Source organism: Aythya marila (genome assembly GCF_965140915.1).
Source record: "Aythya marila genome assembly, chromosome: 2".
NCBI classification, from domain to species: Eukaryota; Metazoa; Chordata; class Aves; order Anseriformes; family Anatidae; genus Aythya; species Aythya marila.
Genome location: NC_139043.1, coordinates 121843059 through 121870603, shown reverse-complemented (window position 1 = coordinate 121870603; position 27545 = coordinate 121843059). Strand labels below are relative to the sequence as shown.

General features: G+C 35.3%; 1 protein-coding gene across 2 annotated transcripts in view; it reads right to left on the bottom strand.

The window, feature by feature from the left end:
* Nucleotides 1–27545, bottom strand: part of PREX2 (phosphatidylinositol-3,4,5-trisphosphate dependent Rac exchange factor 2) — a 181402-nt gene that overhangs the window by 57023 nt on the left and 96834 nt on the right. For both annotated transcript variants that reach the window (XM_082755020.1, XM_082755019.1), the window contains 9 exons: nucleotides 25126–25287; nucleotides 21988–22210; nucleotides 21436–21643; nucleotides 15223–15402; nucleotides 11939–12033; nucleotides 9847–9929; nucleotides 9397–9487; nucleotides 7726–7854; nucleotides 1228–1269 (listed from right to left, as the gene is read on the bottom strand). In XM_082755020.1, coding sequence (XP_082611146.1) covers nucleotides 1228–1269; nucleotides 7726–7854; nucleotides 9397–9487; nucleotides 9847–9929; nucleotides 11939–12033; nucleotides 15223–15402; nucleotides 21436–21643; nucleotides 21988–22210; nucleotides 25126–25287 — 1213 coding nt within the window. The remainder of the gene's footprint in view (nucleotides 1–1227; nucleotides 1270–7725; nucleotides 7855–9396; nucleotides 9488–9846; nucleotides 9930–11938; nucleotides 12034–15222; nucleotides 15403–21435; nucleotides 21644–21987; nucleotides 22211–25125; nucleotides 25288–27545) is intronic.

The window sequence follows — 27545 nt, the reverse complement described above, 5'->3', positions numbered from 1 at the left end:
TATCATAGCAGTACTCAGGGATTTGGGCCCAAAATGCATTCTTTTGTCTTGCCTTGCTCAATTTTATCTCTATTTGTCCAACAGCAGCTGATTTCAGTACCTTCCTCTGTATTGCCTGCTTCTGAAGCAGTTCTCTTATGTCACTGACACCTCATTTCCAAATCTCATCTAATACTACTTGAACATCAGATACTGCATACAAGAGCACTTTGGGCTTTTTCACAAAAAGATTTTTATACAAAATAAATTACTTTTTTTTTATTTATACAGAATAAATTACAGAAGATTTTTAAACAAAATAAATTACAGAACTTAAGAAATCATGCAAATAGGGAAAACAGCCAAAAGGGGGGGGGGGGAGGGGAAATCAAGCCTGGGTTATTTTGTGAGGTCACTTCTTATTTTAACTGTCCTGAGGAATTATTAAAATATTTTTAAAGTGTGGATGAAATTTGACAACGAAGAAACATTACACTCTCTTTTATAAAATTGTTGCTATGTGTCATAACAAAATCACTAAATAACACATTCTTATGGTGCTGTCGTATGGTTACAATAATCAGCTTTTATAGTGAAATACGACTGCTTACTTGGTCACTCATGCATCTACAAAACATGTACAGAATCTTCAACTATAATAGTTATTTTCTAAATACTGATTTAGTGACATTTATTTCACAGACATACATATTCTGTGCATTTGAGGCTGTATGAGGTGACGGTAAAGTGATACACAGAATACCCCTTCCAAAAAGCAAGTATTTAAAAATAAATAAATGAATTTATTTTAGCACTAAATTATGCTGCCTTAGGTAACACAATAAGGATAAAAGGAAAGATATGGGTTAGAAAAGCAAGGCAAGGCAAGAAAGATGGGGATAAGATGGGAAGAAAATATTGTAATTGGGGAAGATTACAAAAGAAGGAAGACAGAAGTACTTTGCACAAGCTCAGAGATTTGGCAGCTACTTCATCTGCCAACATCCAAAGTAAATAACCAGAGAAGGCATTTTGCATTAAAAAAGTAGAACATTTGCTTTAAATGTAAATGTCTTTGGAACTGTGTCTTTCAGGAATCCTCACTGTAAACACAGGGGTAAAGTTACTGATTATTGGATTATCATGGTTGAGTTTTTACACCTTTCTCTGTTCTGGCCAAAATAAAACAAAAAGCAAAACAAAACAAAACAAAAGTTCAATCCCACTTATAAAAATAAGCAAAATTACCTGTATACTCAAGAAGTGCCAAGAGTATCCGTGCCTTCACCTCTTAAAAAAAAAAAAAAAGAAAATATATTGAGATCACCATTGTTAAAAGTGTTTTTACCAACATAATAATGCATTAGCACTTCTGTATAAAATCAGCTTCACTCTAAGTTTTTGTGTATGCCATCCTGACTTATATCTTCAAAACAGTAATGAATCTCAACTTCACTAAATTTTATATTTGACTTGATAAAAATTATGATTATCAAAAGTACCAACAATAAGAAGAACCCATCAAGAGGCTGCCTCAGAGTACCAGCTGGCCAATGCAAGTCCACATATGAACTCCAACCTTAAAGCTTTGTAAAACAAGACCTGTTTTCACTAACCCACACCACACCAATTCTTTTCTCCGCCCACCCCCCCCCCCCTTGTCCCATACTTAAAAATATCCAGTTATTTTCATTGTTCATGCATACCAAAGTATCCAGGGGAAAAAAAAAAAAAAAAAAAAAAAAAAAAAAAAAAAAAAGATTTTGTATGTCTTTACACTGTTTTAATAATGGCAAAAACAAAGAAAAAAAAAAAAACTAACACAGGATATTATATGTAAAATATCCCCCTCCTCTTTTTTTTTTCTTTTGCTTTCTCTAAGTTTTAGTGATAAATGAAGTGATTCTTCCCCTCTGCCTGGTACCAGAGGACAAATTTAAATGTGTAAACCATCACTGGAAGGAGCAGGCAGATAAAAAAACTGCCATAACCTCAGAATGTGTCAAACCTCCAGCACATCAGTTGTTCTACAGTAACTGCTTGTAGGAACACACCACTTCTCTTGCTTTCACATCGTGACAGCCTTTCTTTCACACATCAAATTTTTTGCGTAGTCATATTCCAGGAACAGGAATATAAGGTTTGTTGTGGAGTATATGGGACAAAGGACAGTTTGGGAATGTGTCATCTCCTACTGAAACTAATCTAATAGGTTCAAAATTCAAAACATTACATACATCTCAGATGATGGAGTACAAGAACCAAAATTAATGGTTACTCTTTAAAATTGCCTGGTGAAAAGTCTTTGCCTTCACCTTCTGTCATTTGAGAAAAACTTAGAGATTAATAACTTGGGATCTTGGAGACTAAACATTTGGCTTAGTAACTGAATACAATAAAGGGAAATATATTTTCTATCTGAAGAATTTAGACACATTGAGGCTATTACTTGCAGCTTGTTTTATATGAGATTTGTCAGATCTCTGAATTCAAAAGCATTTGAGGTATCTATAAATAATGATTTCCTCCTTATGGGAAAATTACAGGACACAGCAACTTGCCTTTGTCATTGCTAGAAGTCTTCTCCATTTCAAAATATACCCTCAGGCAAGAGAGTATTTTTAGGTTTTGTATAAGAAGAGAAATACCTGGGGTTAGAAGAGAACCTTGGATGTCAATCATCTGTTTTTAAATAAATTCCAAATGTTACCGAAGTTTTCACCCCTTCTTGATACATGGCATATGGAAGGAAATAACTCCCTAGCAATTTCTCCTTAGATCATATGCTTTATAAAATGCTTTCAACTTTTTTTTTTTATTCTTAAGTATTCTTTTGTACTTTTTTTCCCCAACACAATATTCTGTTTTTTCCCAGTAACACTTTTCACTCTAAGGACAGATTTTAGATTTATTATGTTTCTCACATCTGAAGATACTTTTGAAATAACACTAAAGACTGAGATTTGTACTGCATATTTCATTATTTAAGTTGAAATACATTTTTGATGTCTTTAATGACTGAAGGCTCTTTCACTCCTTACTCATAAGTTAAATTAAAATAAGTGTGTAATTTCTCAAATGCATAGTATTTCCTGTTGATACTTAATATTATTGTGTTAGCAAAACAAATGCTCTTCCTCATCAAGTTTGCTGCCTATAAATTTGACATGCTTCAAAACATTATTTTCTCTCTATATATATTTTAAGGAAGGTGGAGAGGGAAAGTGGGGAGAAGGAACATGAGAGATTTGCTGTGCTTACATCTTTCTGCTGTTACACCATCATATTGTGATTTTACTTTCCTTACGAAGGTTCTCTTTCTTTCCATCTGTCTGGCTAATTTTCCTGGTTCCTACTCTAGTCATCATTCATTTTTTCTTCCTGTGCTTTCTGTTTCTCATCACACATCTCACATACATTCAAAATCCTGTAGCTACATCATTCTTTCTTATCTATTTATTCTCTATTCATTATTCTCTATTCATCAGCTGTTCTGAATTCTTGCCCTGGCTACTGCTTTCTCCTGCAAGAAAATCAAACACTCTATCCTCGAACATCTGCCTCTGCCAAGAACTTTTCTTCATCTTTATTGGTCTAACAATCTAGTAGGCCCAGTCACTCCAAGAAATAACTTTCATCTTTTCTTTAGCTACTTAGCTGAAGATAAATCCTCCCAGAATCTGTATGCTATTTCATCAGAACTCTTCAACTCCATCATCATGATTAGCCTTCTAGGGCTCACTTTCACTGTAACGATAGTAAACTTCTCTTTCTTTCTCTTTCTCTAGTGATATGGTAGGACAAATGAAATGAGACAAAGCAGTCTCCACATATGTTTTTTTTAAATTACTGCCAAGGAAGGCTTTTTTTTTTTAATTGTGTAAAAAACCTTCATAGCTTTTTGTTGTTGTTGTTCTCGCAATTCGTATACTAATAAAAAGAAAACTGATAGTTCAGAACAATCATCTTCTTATCCTCCAAGCATTCTGTGTTTTCCCATTTCTTCATACTTATTAAACAAATAAAATAAAAATAATCTAAGATCTAGGAATTAAACATTTCATTTGCGAGGCTTCCATGTCTCCGTCTTCATTAAGTTGCTAATCAGTCTGATCCTAATACAGCACGTTCTACAAGACAACAGAGGAGTAAATAAAAATTACAGTAGCCTGTGGTATATTTTTGAAAATAAAAATGAGTCAGTTTTCAATAAGGAGATGCATTCACTGAGAGCATTCGTCTTTATTTTAGCATTCACCAATAATGGGTAAATATTTATATAAATACTGGAAATTTTATTCACTTTTTTTTTTTTTCCATGGTGAACATAGTTCTATCTGCAGTTTCCTTTGCCTACTTCCTATAGAATCTGATGTAAAAGACAAATATATCTGCTTAATTGTTAAAACATTGCCTTTTGGTGGGAAAAAAAAAAAAAAAAAAAAAAAAAAAAGAGAGAGAATTCTTCTAACGGCTTTGTATATGCCAAGACTTTGATCAACTTGCTAAGAAAGTCTTACGCCCAACCAAGCAAATTAGGGCACATATTTTGTTTTCTCTGCATTAGGCAAATAAGGAGGAAAACATGAAGGTAAATCATTGTACCATGTGTTAGGCTTTCAGCTAGAAACGGCTCAGGGCAGTACTCATGGTTCTTCTAGGTATCCTCACCATATGTGAGGACAATACAAAATGGCAAAAGTAAAAAGAAAACAAGAAGTGCAGATATGTAGGGAAAACTTAGCTGTTACAGTATTTTATCCATGCTTTGTGCTCATCTGATTTTAGTTAGATCCAGCTGCTGGTTTTGTCTCAAGTTTAATTTATACAAGCCTAAGCCTGTTTAAATGACAGCAGTCTCCCAAAACTGCCTGAGGGGTGCGTTTCTGCTCTGAATCTTTTCAACACTGAATTAAATATACCTGTCCAGACATGCCTTGTAAACTAAGGCTTGAGAAGCAATTATTCACTTCCACTGTCCTAATTCTCCTTCACGCTATTTTTGCCAGGGAAACTACAAGAACCTTGGCTTTCAGGTATCTTTCTATCACATGAACATCTTGGTCGCACAGGTAGATCAAAATGATAATGAAGATGTATACCATGTTCCTCTAGATTCTCAGGAACAATATTAGTGATATCACTTTGGGGAGTGGAATAGGAATCAACTTAAAGAAAGAAAAAATGCCTACAATAGAGCAAAAAGCTGTGGAGACCATTAATGGTGAATAAACAGCTTCAGATGATAACTTTAAATGTAAAACTACTTATTTGGTTAAGAAGGTAGCACAGAAGCCAGTTGTTGGAAATCTCTGACAAATGCTTAGATGCCATGAATGGAAAGAGAGTCCAAGAATATTTAAAATTGGCAGATAAATTCCAAGACACAGTGATGAGTGAAGGTAAGTCAGATCGCGTGTTCTCCTTGAACAGCACAGGAGTAATGCCTTTTACTGTTCAGGTCTCTGAACCACCATCATTTACAAGCACAACAGTTCCGGTAACATTAGCTACTGTAATTTATTAACAGAAAAAAACCTTTATTTATCCTAGTTTCTGAACCACAAGAAAAATGTTCCGTAAACATCAAGATTCTTTCTAACAAAGCATTATTACATTAGAGCAGTATTGTAAAAAGAGAAGCTTTGTATTGTGGAGAGGTGGTGAGACATTTGTATCTTGCTAAACTTTCCCTTGAAACTGCATGTTAGGTTTAAACAAATTCCTTCAAATAACCTTAGCCCAATATTAAAGGTGTAAAACCAATGTTGAAATAAGTTATTAATACTCTTTATGGGTGAATGAAGTATTATTGAATCATAGAACTATTTGGGCTGGAAGGGATCTTAAAGACCATCTAGTTCCAAGCCCCCTGCCATGGGCAGGGACACCTCCCACTAGATCAGGTTGCCCAAAGCCCCTTCCAACCTGGCCTTGAACTCTTTCACGATTGGGGCTTCCACAGCTTCTCTGGGCAACCTGTGCCACTGCCTCACCACCCTTTGAGTAAAGATTTTCTTCCTTATATCTAATCTAAATCCACCCTCTTTTAGTTTAAAGCCATTCCTTAGCATAGTTTCCAGGAGGTTCTACTCCATGATCTTGCTGGGCACAGAGGTAAGACTGATTGACCTTTAGTTCCCCAGGTCTTCCTTTTTTCTCTTTTAAAAAATGGGCTTACGTTTTCCCTTCCTTTCCCAGTCAGTAGGAACTTAACCAGACTGGACACAGGGGGAAACATGACTACTAAGGATAAAGAAAAGGCTGAGGATCTTAATGCCTTCTTTGCATCTGCCTTTACTAGCCAGACCACTTATCCTCGGGGTACTCAGCCTCCTGACCTGGAAGTCAGGGACAGGGAGCAGAATGCCCCCACAATTCAGGTGGAAACAGAGACCTGCTGCTCCACCTGGACTGTCAAAAGTCCATGGGGCCAGATGAGATCCACCCGAGGGTGCTGAGGGAGCTCACAGATATGGTTGCTGGGCTGCTTTCCATGATCTATCAGCAGTCATGGTCATCCAGAAAGGATGACTGGAGACTTGCTAATGTGATGCCCATCTAGAAGAGTCGTAAGGGGGACCCGGGGAACTACAGGCCTGTCAGCCTGACCTCGGTGCCAGGAAAGGTGATGGAACAGGTCATCTTGAATGCAATCACACAATGTATGTGGGACCACCGGGGGACCAGGCCCAGCCAGCATGGGTTCACGAAAGGCAAGCCCTGCCTTTTAAAGAAGCTAAAATGAAATGAATGCCAAATGGAAGAAGCTAAACACAGAGAAACCATTTAGAACTAAACCTGACAGACTAAAGGTTTTTGTTCCCACATAGACTGCTAGTACAAGTAGTTCTGTAAAGATTATTTTGCTCATTATTTCTGTTTCACTATCAAACAGTACAAGAAATAAAGCTTTCTTACAGAAGAAAGAGAGTGGGAGAGCAAGACAGCATGAGAGAAAGAATGAGAAAGAGCAAGAGAGAAAAAAAGATGGAAGGAAGGGAGGGAGGGAGGAAGGCAGGAAGGAAGGAAGACTTTCTTATGAAGCCAAGGAGCAAAGCAGAAACACCAGCCCAACCTGTCACTTGGTGGTGAGGAAAAGCAGAGTACTAAGTGACTATTAGACAATGGTGGGAGGAAGGTATAGGATGAAGACAGATATGGCATCAGTTGTGATGGAATGAGTGACTGAAAATCAGTGGAAGAGGTTTGACTTCGTGGCAGTAGAAGAAGAATGATTTCAGAAAGATAACGATTCCAGATCAATGACGCATAAGAACAGGAAATGGGACAGAAGTTGTCCTGCAGAGTCTTCATCTTTCCATTAAAGATAGTACAAAAAAAAAAAAAAAAAAAAAAAGTGTTTAATTTAAAGGAAAGTCAAATTTTGGTGTATCTGTTCCATGAAGTTCTGTGATAAATAAGTCAAGCTCACTAGACTTCAGCAGTACCTGAAATTACCTAGAACATGCAACATATGGTTCATCTGGTTTAACTTGTCAGGGGAAACTATTTTCTCTTCAATACCTGAAGTCTATAGAGTGAGCATCAAGCAGCTTAGGTGTACTCTACTAACCTTGTTACTACAAACACAAACAAGTCCTCAAATTCAGGTATTTCCCATGGACATAATGGTGTTCTGCAAACCTTGCCTAGCAGCAACATGAAGCAGTTGTGTCTTTCCCTGTTCTCTTCCCAGGTTCTTATCATAAACTGTTTGTTTACAGCCATGTTGTACCTACTAACCTTCAACAAATTTTCTGATATTCTGGGCAAGACTGCGGACACTGCTGGGAAGGTTCCAAGGGTCTTGTTTGATGTGGAGTCGTAGCCTCTTTGGACAGCTAAGCTTCGGTTCCATTTCCTGCTGAAACTCTATGCAAAGACAAAAAATATATATTTTTTTTTCTGTTTAAACCTCCTGAGAAAGTCACAGGAAGACTATTTCTTTCTAAATGTTTTCACAACTCATATAGGTTTCATCTTTTTTAACTCTAAAAAAGTTAAAGTTAGGATGAAGAGTCTAACAATTGTCTGAGCTCCCTACTTTATCAAAGGAGAGAGAGAGCAGCACTCCCAAACTCCCGATTCTTTCTGAATGAAGTATGTAAGATAGAAGGTGCCAGTCTCTCCATGGAGTAAGAGAGAGCCTAGAACTTTTAGAGGGAAATGTAGGCAAAATTAATCCAATCAGAAAACTAATTAAATTTTACTTGAGAAAAATTCAATTATTCCTTAACCTAGTCTCAAATCATCCGATGTTCCTCATACTGTTCCTGAAGATAGTGAAGACCAAGAGTAAAACATCCAACTTGTCCATATCTTGTATCTAATTGAATATTTATTAAATCGCTGAAAGGTTAACATTTTGTTTTGTAAGTCTGTCATGTACTTAACATGAAACAATGAGAGACTTAAGTAAGCAAGCACAAATGTTCTAGGTTCATTCTGATTATCTTGGTCCCAAAATTGGAAACAAAAGAAAGACAAGAAGAGGGAAATAGGAAGAGGAAGAAATTATGCTGACTTCCACACAAACTCACTGAAGGGTGAGGCTTCATAAGACCAGGTAATATGTATACCATAATTATGTTCTATTGACTTCAACGGGATTTTGGTGATCTATAAAAGTCATCTATAAAAGATCCACCCTCTGGCCATCTACAATTAGTTTTCTTTGCCAAAAGATATATATGTGGGCTCAATAAAATCATAATAAAGTCTACTACACAATTATGCATACTAATACAAGTCTGTCTTCTCCTGTTGACCTTTTTTTTTTTTTTAAACTCAGTTCACTAAGAGAAGTCCTTTGCATTTTTCATCACAATCTTATGGCTATCACCATTTGTTTATTTATACCCTTAGACTTAGCAACAGTGTTAGCAGAGTATGTGAAATTACATACCGAATTTCTTTAAATAATCACTAACACTTAAATAAGTACGTATTTGATATAAATATGACTGTGACTATAAATTTACATTTTCAAATTATTTATAAATCAGCTTCAAGAATAAAACATCTACAAAAAATACTAAAAAATACTAAAACACTGGCATTAATATTAGAATAGATTGGAAATTGCTTTCTAAGTTGAGACAAAAATGTAATAAAGTATCTGAAAAAAAAAATAAAAATTCTGCTTCTTACTTGGGAAACCTCAGCAATTCTATAGTCAGTTTAGAGTCTACAATTTAAAGCTGACTTTCCAAGAAACCTGAAATTTTTTTATATGTTGTGCATGTTTTCCACTAAGAATATAACCTACTTGACAAAAAATCCAAAAATCTATTATTGTAGAATATGGCAAGAATAAGCAAAATCAGTTTTTTAATACGCAGCTCAAGGAATACATAGCCATACCTGTATACCTTTAAAGCTTCCTTTTGATTCTAATGACAAAATTAATTTTACCTTGTAGGCCTCGGCCTGGTGTGAAGTATTTTGTCTGTTCAAAGGCCCTCACCACAGCTGGTCCTTTCAGAAGATTGACAATTGAATCGACCTGTTGGGATTAAAGTTCTGTGAGAAGAATATTTTCTATAGCAAAAATTTGCAATTCTTTCTTTAAGAAACATGGACTAGAGAAAAGCAGCTTTGGATGCTTTCTTGGATGCTATAGTTAAAGCTCAAGGCTAGATAATGTTACTAAATCTAAGGGCCTGTTTTATATGAAATTTTGAACTATTTACAGAAAATAGAAGTAGAAGGAGTAAATACATACCATCCCAATAAACAGTGGAAAGCAAAAGTAAAAAAAAAAAAAAAAAAAAAAAAAAAAGTATCACAGAATTGCTATTTGCTAAAGACATCTTAGCTCAAACATGGACATTAGTATTAAAGCCAAGAAAAATCATCTCATACTTGACCAAAAAGATGTTCCAAACAGCTATGGAGCTTGTCTTGTTTATCATGAGAGATTCGAACACTTATGGGAAGCTCATCGCCTGAAAAATATTTTAAAATTAAAAATTGTTTAGAAGTTTCAGCATATTTTCCAAAATCTTTATAGCTTGGATAATCTGCTTTGCACACACACTTTTACTTAGGATTATACCCACTACGGTTCTAGGCACAGAAACACAAGTCTACAGTGTTCAGAATCCTACAGCATACAACTGTTCTCCCTATGTAATTTGCATTAAGCAGTCACTGAAGTAGACTCTTAGAGCTCTTATTCAAAACCCAGCTGGACATGGATCTGGGGAACATGGCTCTAGATTATTGCTTGAGCAGGGGATTAGATTTGATGATCTCAAGCAGTCCCTTCCATCTTCAGCAATTCTATGACCAGAACACAGGATTCTTCTGTGCTGGACAACACCCTAAACACCAGACTAAACATCTAAGGAGTGTGAAACTGTAATAATACATGAGACCACAAAGTCACTGAAATGCATTCATCATGAAATTTTTATAGGGATTGTACTGACACTTCACAATCTTAATACTCTTACTATTGAAATCGTTCTAATATTTTGGAATTAAAACAACAGTACAGTATCCAAATCTTGTATTTGATACAAAGATTTTAGTGGTACAGAGAAAACTATTTCCCAAGACAATACAAAGGAGAAGGACTCTCCTAGGTCACTGCCCTCAGTCACTTGCACTCTCAGACAACAGGTGATGCAAGTTGAACTTCTTCAAAAACTGTGAAAAATTGAGCTTAAAACTCGTTTTCCTCCTTGCTGTTGCAGTGACAGATAACAAGTAGCCACTTGATAATTTATAACCCGAATTTATTCATGGTCAACCTAGACTCATTTTTCTTATGTCACTGAAACACTTAAATAGCACTTTTATCTCCTTGCTTTTTTTTTTATTTTTTATTTTTTAGCTCCATTAAATGTCCTTACAGACAGCAGTTATAACCCTACACAGGATTTTAATTGTAACAGATGGAGCACAGTGACAAAGAGCCCTGATCTGGAGTTAGCCAGGCTAGTTTTGGAACTAGGAGAAAATTCTGTCATTGGGAGAGTGGGAGTTTCACTGAGTGACAAAATTAATCAACGTGAATGCTGTATTTGGACTTGGCTAGCAGAGATATACTTTTAGGCATCCCAGTACCTCATCTTGTTGCTGCATTAGGACATATTAACTCATTCATATCCTAAGTTAAAGACCCTGTGTTTCCTACGTTATTAACAGTTGTTTATGTCCTTCATCCTTTTCCTCTGTGTCTGCTCCAGTCTTTCCAATTCTTGAAAGTAGCTGACTAGAATTACATTATTCAGAAGGTATCTCAGATACCTTGGATAATGTCATTAATACTTTCCTATCCCAACTGAAAATTGATGTGACCAGTAATAAAATTTGCCTTCTTTATGGCCAAGTCTCAGTGGTGGCTCAAATTCAACTAATATGCCCTGTTCTTTCTGTTCCTAAATCATTCCCAAATGATAAACTCCCAGCTTGGAGCAAACATTTTTATTATTAGTCCCTGAGTATATGACCTTGTACTCTATGCAGTGAAATCCCATCTCAGTCCTAATACCAGCTGCATTTATTTAAATTCAATTTGTCATGGCATAAACAAGAATGTGCTTCTATGTGGTCTCACATTTCTTCCTACAAACATACACAGCCGTATCCTGCATTCTGAGCACTGACACAGGCTGGGAGAGCATTCTAGACTCACCTAAAATGCTCCTTACTCTGTGCAACATAATGCGCTGTCAAGGTCAGGGCATGAAAGCGGTTAAAAGCAGCCACTCTAAGAGCTCTAACTAATTCAGTCTATTTACAGAGATGCTGGAATGTTGGCTGTCTTTCACAGAAGGAGTCTTAAGTGCAGCACTAGCTAGGCAGAAACAAAATGATACACTTCTATTACCAAGGAGGAAGCAATTTTTAAAACAAAAGCAGCAACAAAACTGCCAGGCAAATGAAAAAAATATAACTGAGTAAAAGGAACTGATGACAGGTTCATAGCTGACTTTTCTAGACATACCTGAATCCATTTCATCACTGTGAAAGTAAGAACTGCATTGACTGCTACAAATGCTGGTAAAGGAAGCAATGGAGTTCCTGTTGCTGTTGCAATCACTTGGAAAACGAAACGAAAAAAAAAAAAAAAAAAAAAAAGTCATGTCTTTTTACACAGGCTTTATATCAATGTTATGAACATTCTCTCCCTTTTCTCATTTTTACTTTAATAATGAGATGGTCTTTACAATCATTTATCAACAATAAAGATCCCTATACTTCAGCTATCATGTAATTTTCAATCCTAGTAGAACTCAGAGGGCAAGGTTTCCGGAATAGATGATTCAGTTGTCTCCCTTCGCCTTGCATGTGAACAAGTACTTGCAGACTGAAAATATACACTTTCAATTCAAACAACCAAATTTTCTTTCATGAGGGACAGTTTTTAATACCGTGGACTCCAACTGTTTAGTAACTCCACATTTAAAAAGTGTACTCCTAGTCCATAACTAATACAACATGATGAAGTACTCTGGTTTATGACTTGCAAACTACAATCCATAACAGATTTAGAACAGATTTAATCAATTTCAAATCCATCAAACTCAAATTACAAACTACTTTTCCTTGCCAGCCAAAATATAGTTTATAATCCCATTTTTTTTTTTTACAACTGTTCATTCTATGAAAGACGTATAGAATCACAGAATCATAGAATATCCTGAGTTGGAAGGGACCCTCAAGGATCATCAAGTCCAACTCTTGACACCGCACAGGTCTACCCAAAAGTTCAGACCATGTGACTAAGTGCACAGTCCAATCTCTTCTTAAATTCAGACAGGCTCAGTGCAGTGACCACTTCCCTGGGGAGCCTGTTCCAGTGTGCAACCACCCTCTCTGTGAAGAACCCCCTCCTGATGTCAAGCCTAAATTTCCCCTGCCTCAGCTTAACCCCGTTCCCGCGGGTCCTGTCACTGGTGTTAATGGAGAAAAGGTCTCCTGCCTCTCGACACCCCCTTACGAGGAAGTTGTAGACTGTGATGAGGTCTCCCCTCAGCCTCCTCTTCTCCAGGCTGAACAGGCCCAGTGACCTCAGCCGTTCTTCGTACATTTATGTCTATGACTTCAGTGCAAATTTTTAGGCATACAAAGTTTCACCCGTATTGCTCTACTAAGGAGATATGGGGATTAAAACTTGTCTGTTTTTCTGCTATTTTGTCTGCTGTAGATATTCTATTCATTCATCTCATCCTCTCAAAAATGCCCAGAGGGGTTGTGGATGCCCCATCCCTGGAGTGTTCAAGACCAGGTTGAATGAGGCCCTGAGGCCCTCATTTTAATTCAAATTCAACAGTGGATGATATATTCAATTCATGAAGACCATTTAGTTTCACTGCAGGAAATGCTAGCGTAATTATCCAGCAGAGGGAGTCTTTAAAACCCTAGTGAACCCAAGATAATGTATAAATGTACCTAAAGTATATTTACATGTAATGATCTGGTTTTATGAATCAGGTGTACTATACTCCAAGGTATACATATATACACATATATATATTGCTGCAGTTATTCATGCATCCACAAATTCCCTACTTTTTTTTTTTTTTTTTTTCAATAGAAGTTGTCTTTTATTAGCTTTGACTTACATTTTGGCCTTGTAGCCAGCTAGGTAAGTGAGTGGAAAAAATGTTTAATTGAAGCAATATAGCATTATTACAATCAGATCCAATAAATAGGTGAAAAGACATCAGTAACAGCATGTTCCTAACAGAGGGTGATCAGTCCCAAGGAGTATTAAGAATTTCTGGCTGGATATTAAGAATGTTTTCTAACTAACTCTATTCACATATTAAAATCTCCAAAGGGAAGATGAAGGTTATTTAAAACTGGATTGTGCCAAGCATGAGAAAATAAAACATGAAAATTAGAAACAGATTAGACATAACTACTTAGCTATATCATTTTGCATTTTTACCATGTTGTACTGCAAGGTTTAGAATGAGGCCCTACAACAGAGAATTAGGGCATTCTAACAGTTGAGATTAGCATACAAGTTCTTATAATGTTACTATGGCATAATGGGATCTCTAAATTTTAAATATTGTCTGATGTGGTTCCTAAACAAACAAACAAATCCAATCTCATTCTACCAAATATTCTAAACTCACAGATTTTGTGATTATTCTCCATATGAAATCCTAGATTTTATCATTCCTAAATAGCCAAAGCAGACTACAAATGACTACTATCAGAATAAATAAAATATTCTAAACAATTAGCTGTCATGTCCTAACTCACATGTTTTTTTCTCTACATGTAAACTCAGTGTCAACTGTGGTACTGCCCACTCAAGCAAGTGCAGGAGACTAGAGTTTGACATATCCCAGACATGCAGAAACCCCTAAAAATACTTCAGATGCAACTGTACTTTGCTTGTGGTTTCCCCATCCTTAGAATGAGATGGACTTGAGCTGTGTAAATTACCTCTACATTTATTTCTGTTTAAATTTATACCTATATTTCTATTTCTACTCTGACAAAGAGTTCCTATCAACTACTCTGCAGTAATCAAATATTAGCTTATGAAAGAGCAACACAGAGAAGATCTCAGCAACACAGCGTTCTGTAGAAAAACTATGACCCTAGTGAGATTCTACTTCACAAGCATAATAATGAACCATGATAATGAACACATAATAAAGCCTTATTTTACTTGCAGCTAAAATTTTAATTTAGATTTTATATCAAGTGTAATTAACCAATTCTCTCTAAGCATCAGAAGGTGGTGTTTATAAAGACCTATGCTTGCTATAATTACTCCTTCCTTTTCAAAATTCTTTGCATTTTAATTCACAGATTGTGATGTATTATGAATTCTAGATGTGGGATGATTCTACAATACTGAGTGGAAGAAGATAATGAATATATGTTGAGAATTATTTTTTTTTCCTTAAGATAAGCAAGAGCGATGGCTGTGGCATCTAGCTTTCTATGGCAGATATTTGGCTTATTGTTGGGGAGCATCATAACCATTTCTGTATGTTATGAAATGAGTAATCTAAAGAAAAGCCCTACAGCTCTGGCTGTGATATCCTATTAAGGTAAAGGATACTGAGATCTAATAACTAAATTGTGATCAAAAAAGAGTTTATTTTACACACCTTGTAACACATCTTGATGACAGTTATTCTTCTGTTAGAAATGTCAGAATCATTATATTTTGATATTCTTCATAGTCACTTGACAGTATACAAACCCACAGGCTTGACTTGGTTGACAGATGAACAAAAGTATTATTGGTAAAGTTACCTGTAAGAATCCCTGTTGCTGATGGTATCATGACCAGAATCTTCTTGTTCATCACCTGTCACACTGAAACAGACTTTCTTCCCATTCCTTTCTCCCTTTTCATTATCACTGTCTGCTGGTATTAAAGGCTCAGGCGTTTTACGTTCTGATTTGGGAGAATATGTTATTGAAGAAAGAAGGCTGTGAGACACACACACCAAAAAAAAAAAAATCAAGATATGTTAATATTTTTCAGAAGTGAGATACCAACAGGCTATTTCTCATCAACACCCTTCAAATATTATTCTAAGATATGTGAAGGGAGTATCTTAATTCAGTCCATATCTATTTGAAATGAGGAAAGAAAGTGGAACATTCTGCTATTGAAAATTGTAATAGTTTATTCAATCACAGTTTAATCAACGAAACCCATCAGCATTACTAAATATTCAATCCTGTATGAAGGCAATATTCCACTTGGGGAAGAAATACAGTCTATTCTTGAATACTTGGAGTCACATTTTATATTAAAGGAACTGTTTTTAAGAATGAACTATGTACTTGTCAGCATAAATCAAGAAAACAAACCAAAGAAAATATTTCTTTGTGAAAAACATGTATTTTCTTAATTAATACTGTAGCAGATATGACAGCCTACATCACAAGCTATTTTACTATGGCGTATTACATGTAAGAATCGTTACTAACATGCCTGTGTATTTCCTCACATTCAAAGTGTCTAAGTCACAATCACTAGTAAAAGTGATGATTAATCTACAAGCTTATGTGAAAAGCACAAAAATGACATCCAGTCAAGAACAGCGAACATTACAAACTGCTGCATTTGGAATATTCACAGACATTGGAAGCAAAAGGTTCATATTCTTGAATGGCTAATTCATACTGGTAATGAGATGCTCTAATTTACTTTCAAGTTCAGAACAGCTAATACAGACACTTCTGCTTTAATTTCTATCACTCCAACACTGTTAGAATAACATTTTCAAACTAGTATTTGTATGGCAACATTTTTCTTGCTAAAACTACTTTCTAAATTGTAATTTTTTTTTTATTTTTTTTTTTGCTGAAATCAGAAGACATTGATTTATGCTTTTTTTTTTTTTTTCTGTTAAGTACTTAAACACAGTAGCAGGGTTTTAACTTAGGAGCTGTCAGAATGATCAACACTGCCAAATTCAGACCAAATGCATAGACGATATTGTTACACATTTTTACTTCTGAAGGGAAACTACAGGAGATGCATATTTTTGTGAATAAAAATGCTGCTTTTATTTTTATTAAAAGGTAGCATTCAGAATTCCTTCCTCTACACTAATTTCTCACAATCCATTATGAAAGGTGGGGAACTCACCCATTCTTAATCCTAACAAAATGACAATTTACTTAACTTTGTTCAGCTACAGTTACACTAGTAACAAACTATTGTCTTCTCCACTACTTTCACAAAGAATCTACCAGAAAACAACATGACTCTAAGCTGCTCTTGAAAGCTTCAGTTTCTGGACTCAGACAAGTGAATTTTTGCATACAAAACATGGACATTTTCTACAGTGTTCAACCACAACAGTTTTGAGAACACACAGTTTTCTGACTCACAGAGTCAGGGCAAGAAATTAAGAAATCATACACCTTGGAAATGCAATAGGGTAGACTATACCCAAAATGCTGTTTGTGTAATGTATAGCGATGAGCACATAGCTCAAACAGCATATCAAGCTCTGTCTCACTGAAATCATGACGTGACAGATGTTAACATAGGGTTTGACATTCACTTGAAGGAAACAAGGATGGGAAACAAAGCTTTCTAGCAAAGTCTGTCATCATTTTTGTATAGCTCGCTTTTACTAAAAGCTAACCAGAGACAATTTATCCTACATAGGATAAATTATCTCCTTTCTTAGGAGGAAATTCTTCACTCAGAGGGTGGTGAGGCACAGGTACATGTTGCCCAGAGAAGCTGTTTATGCCCCGTCCCTCGAGGTATTCAAGGCCAGTTTGGACGAGGCCCTGGGCACCCTGATCTACTGGGTGGCATCCCTGCCCATGGCAAGGGGGTTGGAACTAGATGATCTTTGAGGTCCCTTCCAATCCAAGTCATTCATTTGGTCGCACACTGGAACAGGCTCTCCAGTGAACAGCCTGCACCAAGCATGTCTGAATTTAAGAAGCAATTGGACTATGTGCACTTAGTCACATTGTTTACATTTTTGGATAGACCTGTGCGGTGCCAGGAGTTGGATTTGATGATCCTAATGGGTCCCTTCCAACTCAGGATATTCTATCATTCTGTAATACATATAGGAAAAGGTACTGATCTGAACTGTAACTAAAATGTAGATAAATTATCTACAAAAAAAAAAAAACAAACCATAATTCTACTGGATTTTAAATCCACGCATCCACTAGAGAGACTTATTTTGGGTCAGTTCTTCATACTTGTAAAACTGATTAGTACAGAATTTTCTGAATACCAAAATACGACAAGAGTTCAAAAAGGGATTAAATAAATTCGTGGCAGATCATTCTAACCATGCCTTTAAAATAAAAGGTCAATTCCAATAAGACCATATAGCACTGTCTATTAGAAGATGAGGTGAGATAAGAATGATTAATATATGCTTCTCTTTTTTTCTTATGTTCCTCTTATCATCCATTTCTAGGAAAACAAAATGGTCATTGGGTAGATACATTCTAGTAACTTCTTGTGGATTTTGTTGTTGCAAGAAAGTAAGCGAGAGTAAGAAACAAACAACAAGCATAATGAATTGCAATTTCAGCTCGTGAAAATATCTTCCCCTGAGTAATTATTTGTCAAGACACAGACAGACTATTATATCCTGTTCTTTTATGTGACTGTTTAGGCACTGCTGCCAAGATCTCAGTAAAAGACTGATGAAAGTAGCTGGAGCTTTTCCTAAGGGAGCTTTTCACTTTCTCCCAGCAGGCAAGCTCCATTTCTAAGGAAACTTTTTTCCTGAACTACCATGAACGAAAGCTGGAACTTTGGATAACAGTTCTGGATAACAGTTCTGGTGCTGGTAGCTCCTGAGGTCAATGAAGTGCTTTTAGAAACCCAGTACAGGGTGTCTAAAACACACAAACCCAAACCTGGTCTCTTAAAAAAAAAAAAAAAAAAAAAAAGTAATCATGCTTAAATAGACTTTTATTTTCTAAAGCGTTTCTTTTTTTTGAAGTATAGAATATGAACTTTATACTTTCTTTGGAGATGGGCTACCCCAAAAAAAATTATCTTAGACACATCTTAGAGAAGAAGCATGTGTATGAGCAGTAATTAGCAGTAACCAGAAAGTCCCTTTAACCATGAATAAAATTTCCATTAAATCAAGACATTTAAAACTTCACCAAAAAATCCTCATATGTGGAAGTAATCTTATATGAAACTCAACACAATTCTAAAAGTATGTTCTAAACAAACTAAAACCCATTATGGACTGTCTATGCATTAAAAATAGATATCCACACGCAGTAACAAAAAAAATATGCAACCTCTCCTGAGTGGAAAATGAGGAAACATTGGAAAATGTTCAAGCATCTTGTATATTCCCAATGGACATCTTTCAAAAAAACACCTGGGATCGTGGGAGCATGTTGGTCCATGTGAACCAACAACACAACAAAGTCACAATATAAGAGAGCAACCGGAAGAAGCACTGATTCCTGCATAACACCTCCTGTTAATGGTGGGCATCTGGCAACAGTACTAAAGAAATATTGTGATAATATTAAGCTACTTGAATGAAGTCAGTAGAGCTTTGAGAGGCTGTGGGAAGGGAACAAATGTCTTTTTATGTGTACTTCTCTTTTTCTCTCCATCAGTACTTATTCAAGGAGCCATGATGGATGTTATGAAGATAATGCTAGCAGTACGCAATAGTCTCTTACATATCCTCTTCCATAATCCACAAGCCCTTAAAGACCTGCTCTTTAGGTGAAACACACTTCTTTTTTAGTTCTCTTTCTTTCAGTAACAGATAGGAGAGGTTGGACAGATAACATTAATAAACACCTAGATTTTGGGGGTAGAGAAACAGCCCATTGCTGACCTCAGCACAGTGCAGAGACATCTAGTAACATGAAGGAGCAATAGTTTCTCAATGCCACTATTATGAAAGGTACAAAATAGTCTTTTAGTAGCCCAATTTCTATCATTTAAATTTAGAATTGTGCTACTGTGTTCTTATTTCCTTTTCTGAGAAAACTATAGGAATGAGCATTGCTTATAATAGGCAATTCAGGAAATAAAGACATGAATTTCATTGTTGTCCATGTTGCAAGAGAAAACAGATGTTCTACAGTCTATGTAAAGTTCACAGATCATTATGTTTAAGCATATGCTCTTAGCTGTTGAAGTATGAATATTTCTAATCAAACCACAGCTATTCCATTATTCTACCTTGATACTCTATCTTTTGTTCTTAGTAATCCTAACAGTTCTCTCAGAAGTTAATTAGTAGCTATAACTGTGTTCTGATACAATACGCTATGTACTGCTTAACTGCTCACACCCAGATATTCCTGGCTTCCCTCTTTCCTGTTCAGCACTTTCAAGTAGGTCCCTTGGCTATCCCATTGCCTGTATAGAACTGCTTTCCTCCACAACAATTATACACTAGCAGTCCACTCAAAGTCTGTGAGGAATAAAGCATGAGAAGGCTAATCTTACAAATAGTAAAAAGTAAATTTGCTAAATAACTTTGTGTACCCTACTCACGCTCCACTCACTGTAAGTTCACTGTATTGGAACTTTATGAAAGAAGAAAATGTGAATCCTTGTGTTTACTTTCACAACTGTGTGACTCACAGAATGAATATGTATAGATATATGCTATACATGTACACACAATATGCGTGCGTGTCTGTAGACATATGTATGTCTGTAGATATACATGAGTACAAAGGAAAGGCTAATAAATTAATGTGCTTTTACATTACTAGCTCAAGGGAGTGGAAAGGAAAGGCGTGACAGACTGGTAGCTGGAGCTTCCTGAAATATTGACTGAACTTCCATATATATATATCTACTGACTTCCCTGAGGAGCAGTGACAATACAGGCTTTGTAGACAGTCATTTTCTTAGCACACGCAAACACTGAAATCACATTAAATTTAATTAACTAACTTCATCATGATAGTTAGCAGAACTACTTAAAGGCACATAAAGCAACTCTTTCTTTAAAAAGAAATAAAAATAATCAGACTATATTTACTTTCATTCCTATTAAAGTATAACCATACATTACATTTACTTATTACTGTGTAACTATTACATTACTACTACGGAAATAAAATAAAATAAAATAAAATAAAATAAAATAAAATAAAATAAAATAAAATAAAATAAAATATTCAAAAATAACTATGAAAGGACAAATTGTTTTAAAGTCATCAAAACAACAGGAGAGACATACCACTTGTTTAAATTTATGACATTTAATGACATTAATTTAATTTAATGTCATTAATTAATTTAATGACATTAAATTTATGAAAGATGACTTTTAAACTCAAAAATGTATGTAATTTATATTTTCAAAAGAAATCATTTCTGATATTTACATAAGGGATCTTTCAAAACTGAGACACCTATTATCCTCCTTCATCCCAAGCAGTCAACTCACTTATCTCAAAACTGGAAGAGTAAGTTTAAAATCCTTGTCCTGAATTAGAACAAACTGTGATGTGACTCTGGGTGTCCCTTCAAGACAAGTGTCCTAATCACTCAAGAGTGGCTTTCTCTAGACCTAGAGTCCTTCATTAAGGCTAATTTGTTTTTGAAAAATGTCTATTAAATTATCTTCCTAAGGATGAAAAATACTTTGCCTATAAATTCATCTTCAGGACTATTTAACAATATCTGATGAGTTACGTAGGAGTTATTTTTGTACCTCTGGCCTTTGTTTCCACTCTGAGTGAAATTTTAGTTGACATGTGGGCCTCATATTTCTCTCACCTCAAAATTATTAGTCCATTCTATAGAAAAGCTATAAACTAATGTGGAAAAAAAAAATAGGTGCACTGGAAAAAAAGCAAAAAAATATATATATAAAATTAGCTACGCTTAAATATTTTGCTATATCACAATTTTGTCTGTAGTCAATATTAATCCCATACTACAAAAAAAGGGATACCAAGATTTATCTGTATCTTCAATGGAAAAATTAAAGGCAAGTCCAGATGGTAACATTCACTTACTCATCTATCTGACAGACACATGTTTCCACCTCTTTCAGTGCAGTCTGTAATTTGAACAGCAATTTCTGATAGACATCTTGTGTTTCTAAATCTTCTTCTTTTAAGAGGTACCTCAGACCATGGCCCTCTTGCTGGCCAAGAGACTGTCCTGAAGGGGCAGCCATAGTAGTAATGGTATGTTGAACATAAACCATGGGATTCAGTTTACCTGGGAATAATACAAAGAAGTTACATTGATACCTTTTTAACATAAATTTTGAAGTTTGCAAAATGTAATAAAATTTGAAATATTCCTGCTTGAAACTTCGTGTAATTACTTAATTTTGCATTTTATTTTGCATATGAAAGTCAAGCTATTTAAGGAAAAAGTTGGTGTGAAATTATGACTAGCCCTTATTATGTTTCAAAACAAATCTAAGTCTTGAAAACAGGAGGATTTCATAAAGGCTTGTCCTTAATTTTAATATTTGAAACATCAACCTAAACAACTTAGATTTTAATATTCTGTATCAGAAGTACTAGAATTAGTTCCTCTATTCTCAACTGGCTTACCTTGATCAGTGTTTTTATTTTCTTTTTCATGAGAAGAATGTTTTCTGCTGTCTAACTGTACACCAAAGGCACTCCCAACAGAAGTTGAGGTTTTAGGGTAAGACACTTCCATCACATTGATATGGCAATTGGTCGGACAGAAATCACTGCTGTGAAGTGGTGAAATCTTTGACTTAGCTTGCTTGAAGGTAGGCCAAGCTCTGTTTTTTAATACTCTTGAAAACTAGACGTGAGAAAGAAAATAAAATTTTGATTAGCAGCTTTTGATATGTCAGCACTTAACTGTAAAAACTTGAGTATGTGACTAGAAAACAAAAGTTTACAATACTTCAGTCATCCTGGCTAGATTAAATCATAATTTCCATCTTTCTCTACATAGGAAAGATAAAATATTTTTCATTTTATATTTCTGAGGGGTAGATTTATTTATTTATTTATTTAAGTAAACGGTACCTTTTATGAATGTAAATAGCCTTGTAACAAGGAGATAGAATTTATTTTCCTGGGAACACAACAAAATATTAACAGTGTTACTGGAGAAGAAGTCTAGAACTGCTCTATGATCCAGTGCTGTACTTCACATAACATTTATAAACATCTGCTGTCACAGACATATTCAAGTGAATGTCTTGCAAGAACTTCTAAAATTTTAGCTCTAAACTATAATAGAAACAGATACTGTCTTACAATACGCCTTACAGCACAATTGTAAGCTATAAATTATGAATTTCATATACAGAAAGGATGAAGTACCCCGATGGTATCCTGGGCTGCACTAGGAGCACTGCCAGCAGGTTCAGGGACGTGGCCCTTTCTCCTTGCTCAGCACTGGTGAGCCCTGAGAAGTACTGTGTCCAGTTCTGGGCTTTCCAGTACAAGGAAGGCCTGGACATAGTGGAGTAGTACAGAAAAGGGCCACAAAGATAATGAAGAGACTGCAGAATCTGCTGTGAGGAAAGACTGAGAGAGCTGGGACTGCTCAGCCTAGAGAAGGATCAGGGGGGATCTCATCAATTTACTCCAAGGGAAGGCACAGAGCCAGGCACTTTTTAGCAGTGCCCAGTGACAAGGCAAGGAGCAAAGAAAAGACAGAATATCACACAGGTCTTTGATGCTACCTCATGGAGCATAGCTCATGCATAAAAAAAATTTCAAAGTTAGGTAGAGGGTCCTTTTCTACTAAACAGCAGTACCAATTCAATTAGTCAGGCTTTGGCTAACACTTCAGATGAACAAAGTTATGTCCCCTGAGTAATAACATTACTTTTCTGCTGGGATTAAATTTCTGTTTATTTTGGTGTCCTATTACTTCAGTCTGATGAACACTTTATTGATAAATTACATTCAAATCTTCATATTAGAACACGATTGGGAAGGTTTGAAGAAATCCAATTATGGAATTGTTGAAAGGCTGAAGAATGTACAAATAGTTAAGAAGGGCACTGAGGACATTCAACGATGAAAATGTTTCTGCAAGCAGTACATATTTCACATCTCAATCTCCCACACATCCTGCTCCAGAGAGACCAAATGCCTGGCTAAGATTTAATCAGATCATAAGTCAGGCCCAATTTTTTTTTTTTTTCATACATGTGTTGAGAAACATCTGGGACTCATGGCACTGGACTCCAAGTTTATTATGAGCAAAATGTTCTGATAATAATAATAGTAGGAACTGCAGAAATCTATGGGATTTCTATTTATAGAAATCGAACTTTCACAGTGAAACCAGAAGCCAAGCCAGGCTCAGGCGTTCTGAAAGTCTTCAGTAACCATGGTTACCTTTACCTTGCCAAGAAAACAACTTATCTATCCCTGCAATTCATCGCATTATTGATTGTCATTAAAAGCTGTAACTGTGAAACTATTAATTTTTGAACGAATAAGCTTAAAAGTGCAGTTTGTATCAGCAATGTCTGCTTCTAGACAGCATAAGCACAATGAAAACTTCCCTGTGGCTGTTCAATTAATATGCAGAATAACACAATAAAATTTAACTTACTGTCTTCTTGGCCCCCTGTAAAGGGACTGTACATTATTATCTCTCTCTTTTTTTTTTTTTTGTTTTGTTTTGTTTTGTTACAAAAAGGTATAAAATACTTCATGCTATTCAAACTCTAAATATGCTATTATTAATGTTCCAACTAAGGAATTTGCTTTCAAAATGATATATTCATTTTGAATCAGTTTTGAAAACATGGAAGTCAGGCAAACAACTGAAAGCCTGGATGTTAAATAATGCAGTAGCAGAATCCTATTAATGTCTTCTTCTATGACCCAGCTCCTGAGTTTGTTCCATTTCTTAGCAGAGACCACCCTGAGAAGCCTCTGGAAACCAGCTTTTTGGCTTTCACGCCTTACTGAATTACCCTTACAGGTTTCCCTCCTTTTCCTTTGGAGAACAAAAAAAAAATATCATCTGCTCTTTTCCATTTAGGACAGTGTGAAGCTTCTACACTAAACCTCTCTCTTACTTGTTTAATTTTTGGACTGCTTAGCTAAACGACTATAGGAAAATGGGGGTAGCTAGAGACCATATACTTTAGTTTATTTGTTCATTTCTATCTCCTTAATCTAGTTCTCAGATGTATGAAAGTCAGAAACTTTCTGCTTATTTTGTGCTATAAAGTTTTATTAACACAAGTTAATCTAACAATTCACAGCACTCTTAATAGGCATGCTAGAAAACCTCATACCAATTTGAAGGGCAAACGAGATGAATAAAAGGATAACAATTTGGTATTTAAAATTAAGACAATTAAGAAGGAAAAAGTAATTTTGATGTTATTGCTTCATTTTTGGTTAACATCAGCAAATTCACAGTATTGGTCTAAAGCATTTAAAAGAATGCTAGACCTTTTGCAGGAAATACATAGTTGACTGTATCTACAACTGAACACCACAAAGGAGAAAGGATATGATTTAACCAGTGTTTAAAAAAGGGATGATAGAAAGCACAGTTTAAAAACTATTTATGCAATTACTTAATTTGGTCATTCACACCTCACTATAGCTAATCTTTCAGCCATATTTTGCCACCGCAATAAACATTTTGAAGAATGATTCAAACTATGCCGTTTTAACCTATTTTTCCCTTAAAAGAGAAATATCACAAAGCTTAAGACATGTTGGTCATACCTTTTTGTAACTAGAGATTCTTCGGTAGATATGCTCAATTTTCTCACTGCAAATGACACTGAATTTACTTTGAAGCTCAGTGGGGATCACTTCATTTAAGGAATTGAGGCTGTTACAGTTCTGCACAAAATGCTCATCACTTTTTGCCAGTGCTTCCAGAATCTAAAACAAAAACAAGATCATTACTTTACAAAATGAGGTGACTAAAATAATCCCTTACTTACCATCTCATATAATTAAAGCTGAACAGTCAGATAATCAGTTGCCTTTTAACATTACAGGCAATGCTGCTTCACAAAAATTAATGCAACCTGGGAAGCAATAATGGTTTCTTTAAATTTATCCGTGGCATAAGTTATACCCATAACAAGTACCTTCACTTGGCACCTATTATGAAAAGCAAGACAAAAAAAAAAAAAAAAAAAAGCATTCAAGAAAAACGAGTGTTATCCTTTTGTGTATTCTTTATATATAAAACAGGAAATAGTGAGCAGAATAAGCTATACCAGCCAGCAAAGACTGAAGATCCCTGGAGGTGTACAAGACCAGGTTGGATAGAGCTTTGAGAAACCCAATCTAGTGGATGGTATCCCTGCCTATGGCAGGGGGGTTGGAACTAGATGGTCTTTAAGGTCTCTTCCAACCCATGCCATTCTATGATATGATTCTGTTATAAGTCCTGTTATTATAGAAATAGCACTAGCAAATGATGGTGCCAGAAAATTGAAGAAGTAAAAAAAAAAAAAAAAAAAGTGTGTTAAACAGATGAGGGCAGTATATATCCCTTTTTGGAGTAAAATATTTATTTCAGGAACCGAAATTCACTGTGTCATGTAACATGGTATATCCCTATCATTGGTTGTGTCCAACTCTGAAGATATGTTTGAAAAGCACACTCAAAATAATATTATAACAAAGGCACCCAAAATCCAGATTAATGCTCCTAAATAGAAAAGGCTTGCACTTTAGAGATACTGAACTTTTCTTAAGCAGGTAATTTCTTTTAGGTGCCTACACTATCTCAAAGCAGTATTTCTTAAAAACTGGAAAAATTTTCATTACTGCAGTAGCTTAAATTTCTTCAGTGACCTAATATAAGAGATGTCTTTTTTAGCTGATACCAGACTGCTTCAGCCAGTCAGTCTATACAGCAATTTGACAAAAGTAATCCCATAGTACTAATATTACACCAGCTTGCAAAGAACTATGAACAAACAACACACACAGAATTAATCCATCATGAGAATTACATCTACAATTCACTTCTGCTACAGTTCATTATTCTTCTATCCATCATTGCAGCTGTAATATATGACTTACAAACCTGACTGATTTGGAAGAGTTTAGGAAAAAAAATGACAATCTACAGAAATTTTGGAGTGCAAAATCTCAAGTTTTTAAGAAGTCACAAACTATGCACGACAAGCTCCTGAGAGAAATTTTTCTCAGGTCTCCAGCAGGATGAAAAGAGGAAAACTCTTTGCTACAACGTTTTAGTATGGCATTAAAACAACAGAGTAACATTGGTTACACTTATAATTTTCAGGTTTAATTAATAATATGAATTCAACGATTCAAGATTTTTTTCATCTGTCCATTAAATTAAATGTGTTCAAAACTAGTAACTTTTGCAATACAACTTTGGTTACTTCTCATGGTAACACCGTAAAGCTTTGCATAGTACAGGAAAGCAATCCAAGATTACTTCCCTCACCTACTACATATGATGCAGAATAAATATGTTTAAAAATGCAAAGCAACAATAAATACACAGCAAGATGAGAGAGGAGGATATGGAGAGAAGCAATTTCATTATTGAAAGTGCTTGAAAGTGCAGAAAAGTTTATGTTTAGGGTATTGAAAACCATTTGCAGACAACTATAGTTGATAAAACATTACTACAGTTTTTATTATTGCCTTTGAGCAAAGGGTCCTGTTTTTTGGTTTTGTTTTTTTCCACTGGACCCTTTGTTGTATAGTATAGTCACTACTATACTTTTCTAACATAGTCACATTATTAAAAAACAATACAGAGATGTAATCTTTAATTAATTAACCAACCTAAACCCTAAGGGTGATGACACAGCATTATTTATGGCCGCAATCTATATGCTGAAAGTACTTCTCTTCTTAACTTCTACTCCATATACAACAAGGGAAAAAGATTTCTTCAGCTGTCAGTAATTGATACCTCTAATATTTTATATGAAATTGTAATTAGAGCAAGAATTAACAACTTTAAAGACAGTGACTTTTGGCATTAACTTGACCAGTTCTTGCAAAGCTTGTCATGTTGTCATGTTGGTGCAAGAAGTTATTCCCTTGTTTGTCAAACTGGTCTGCTCCAAAGAGAAGTTAGGGAAAGGAAATATTTAGCTTCAGTAAAATACCAGTATTTTAGCTTACACTTCTGATGGAAA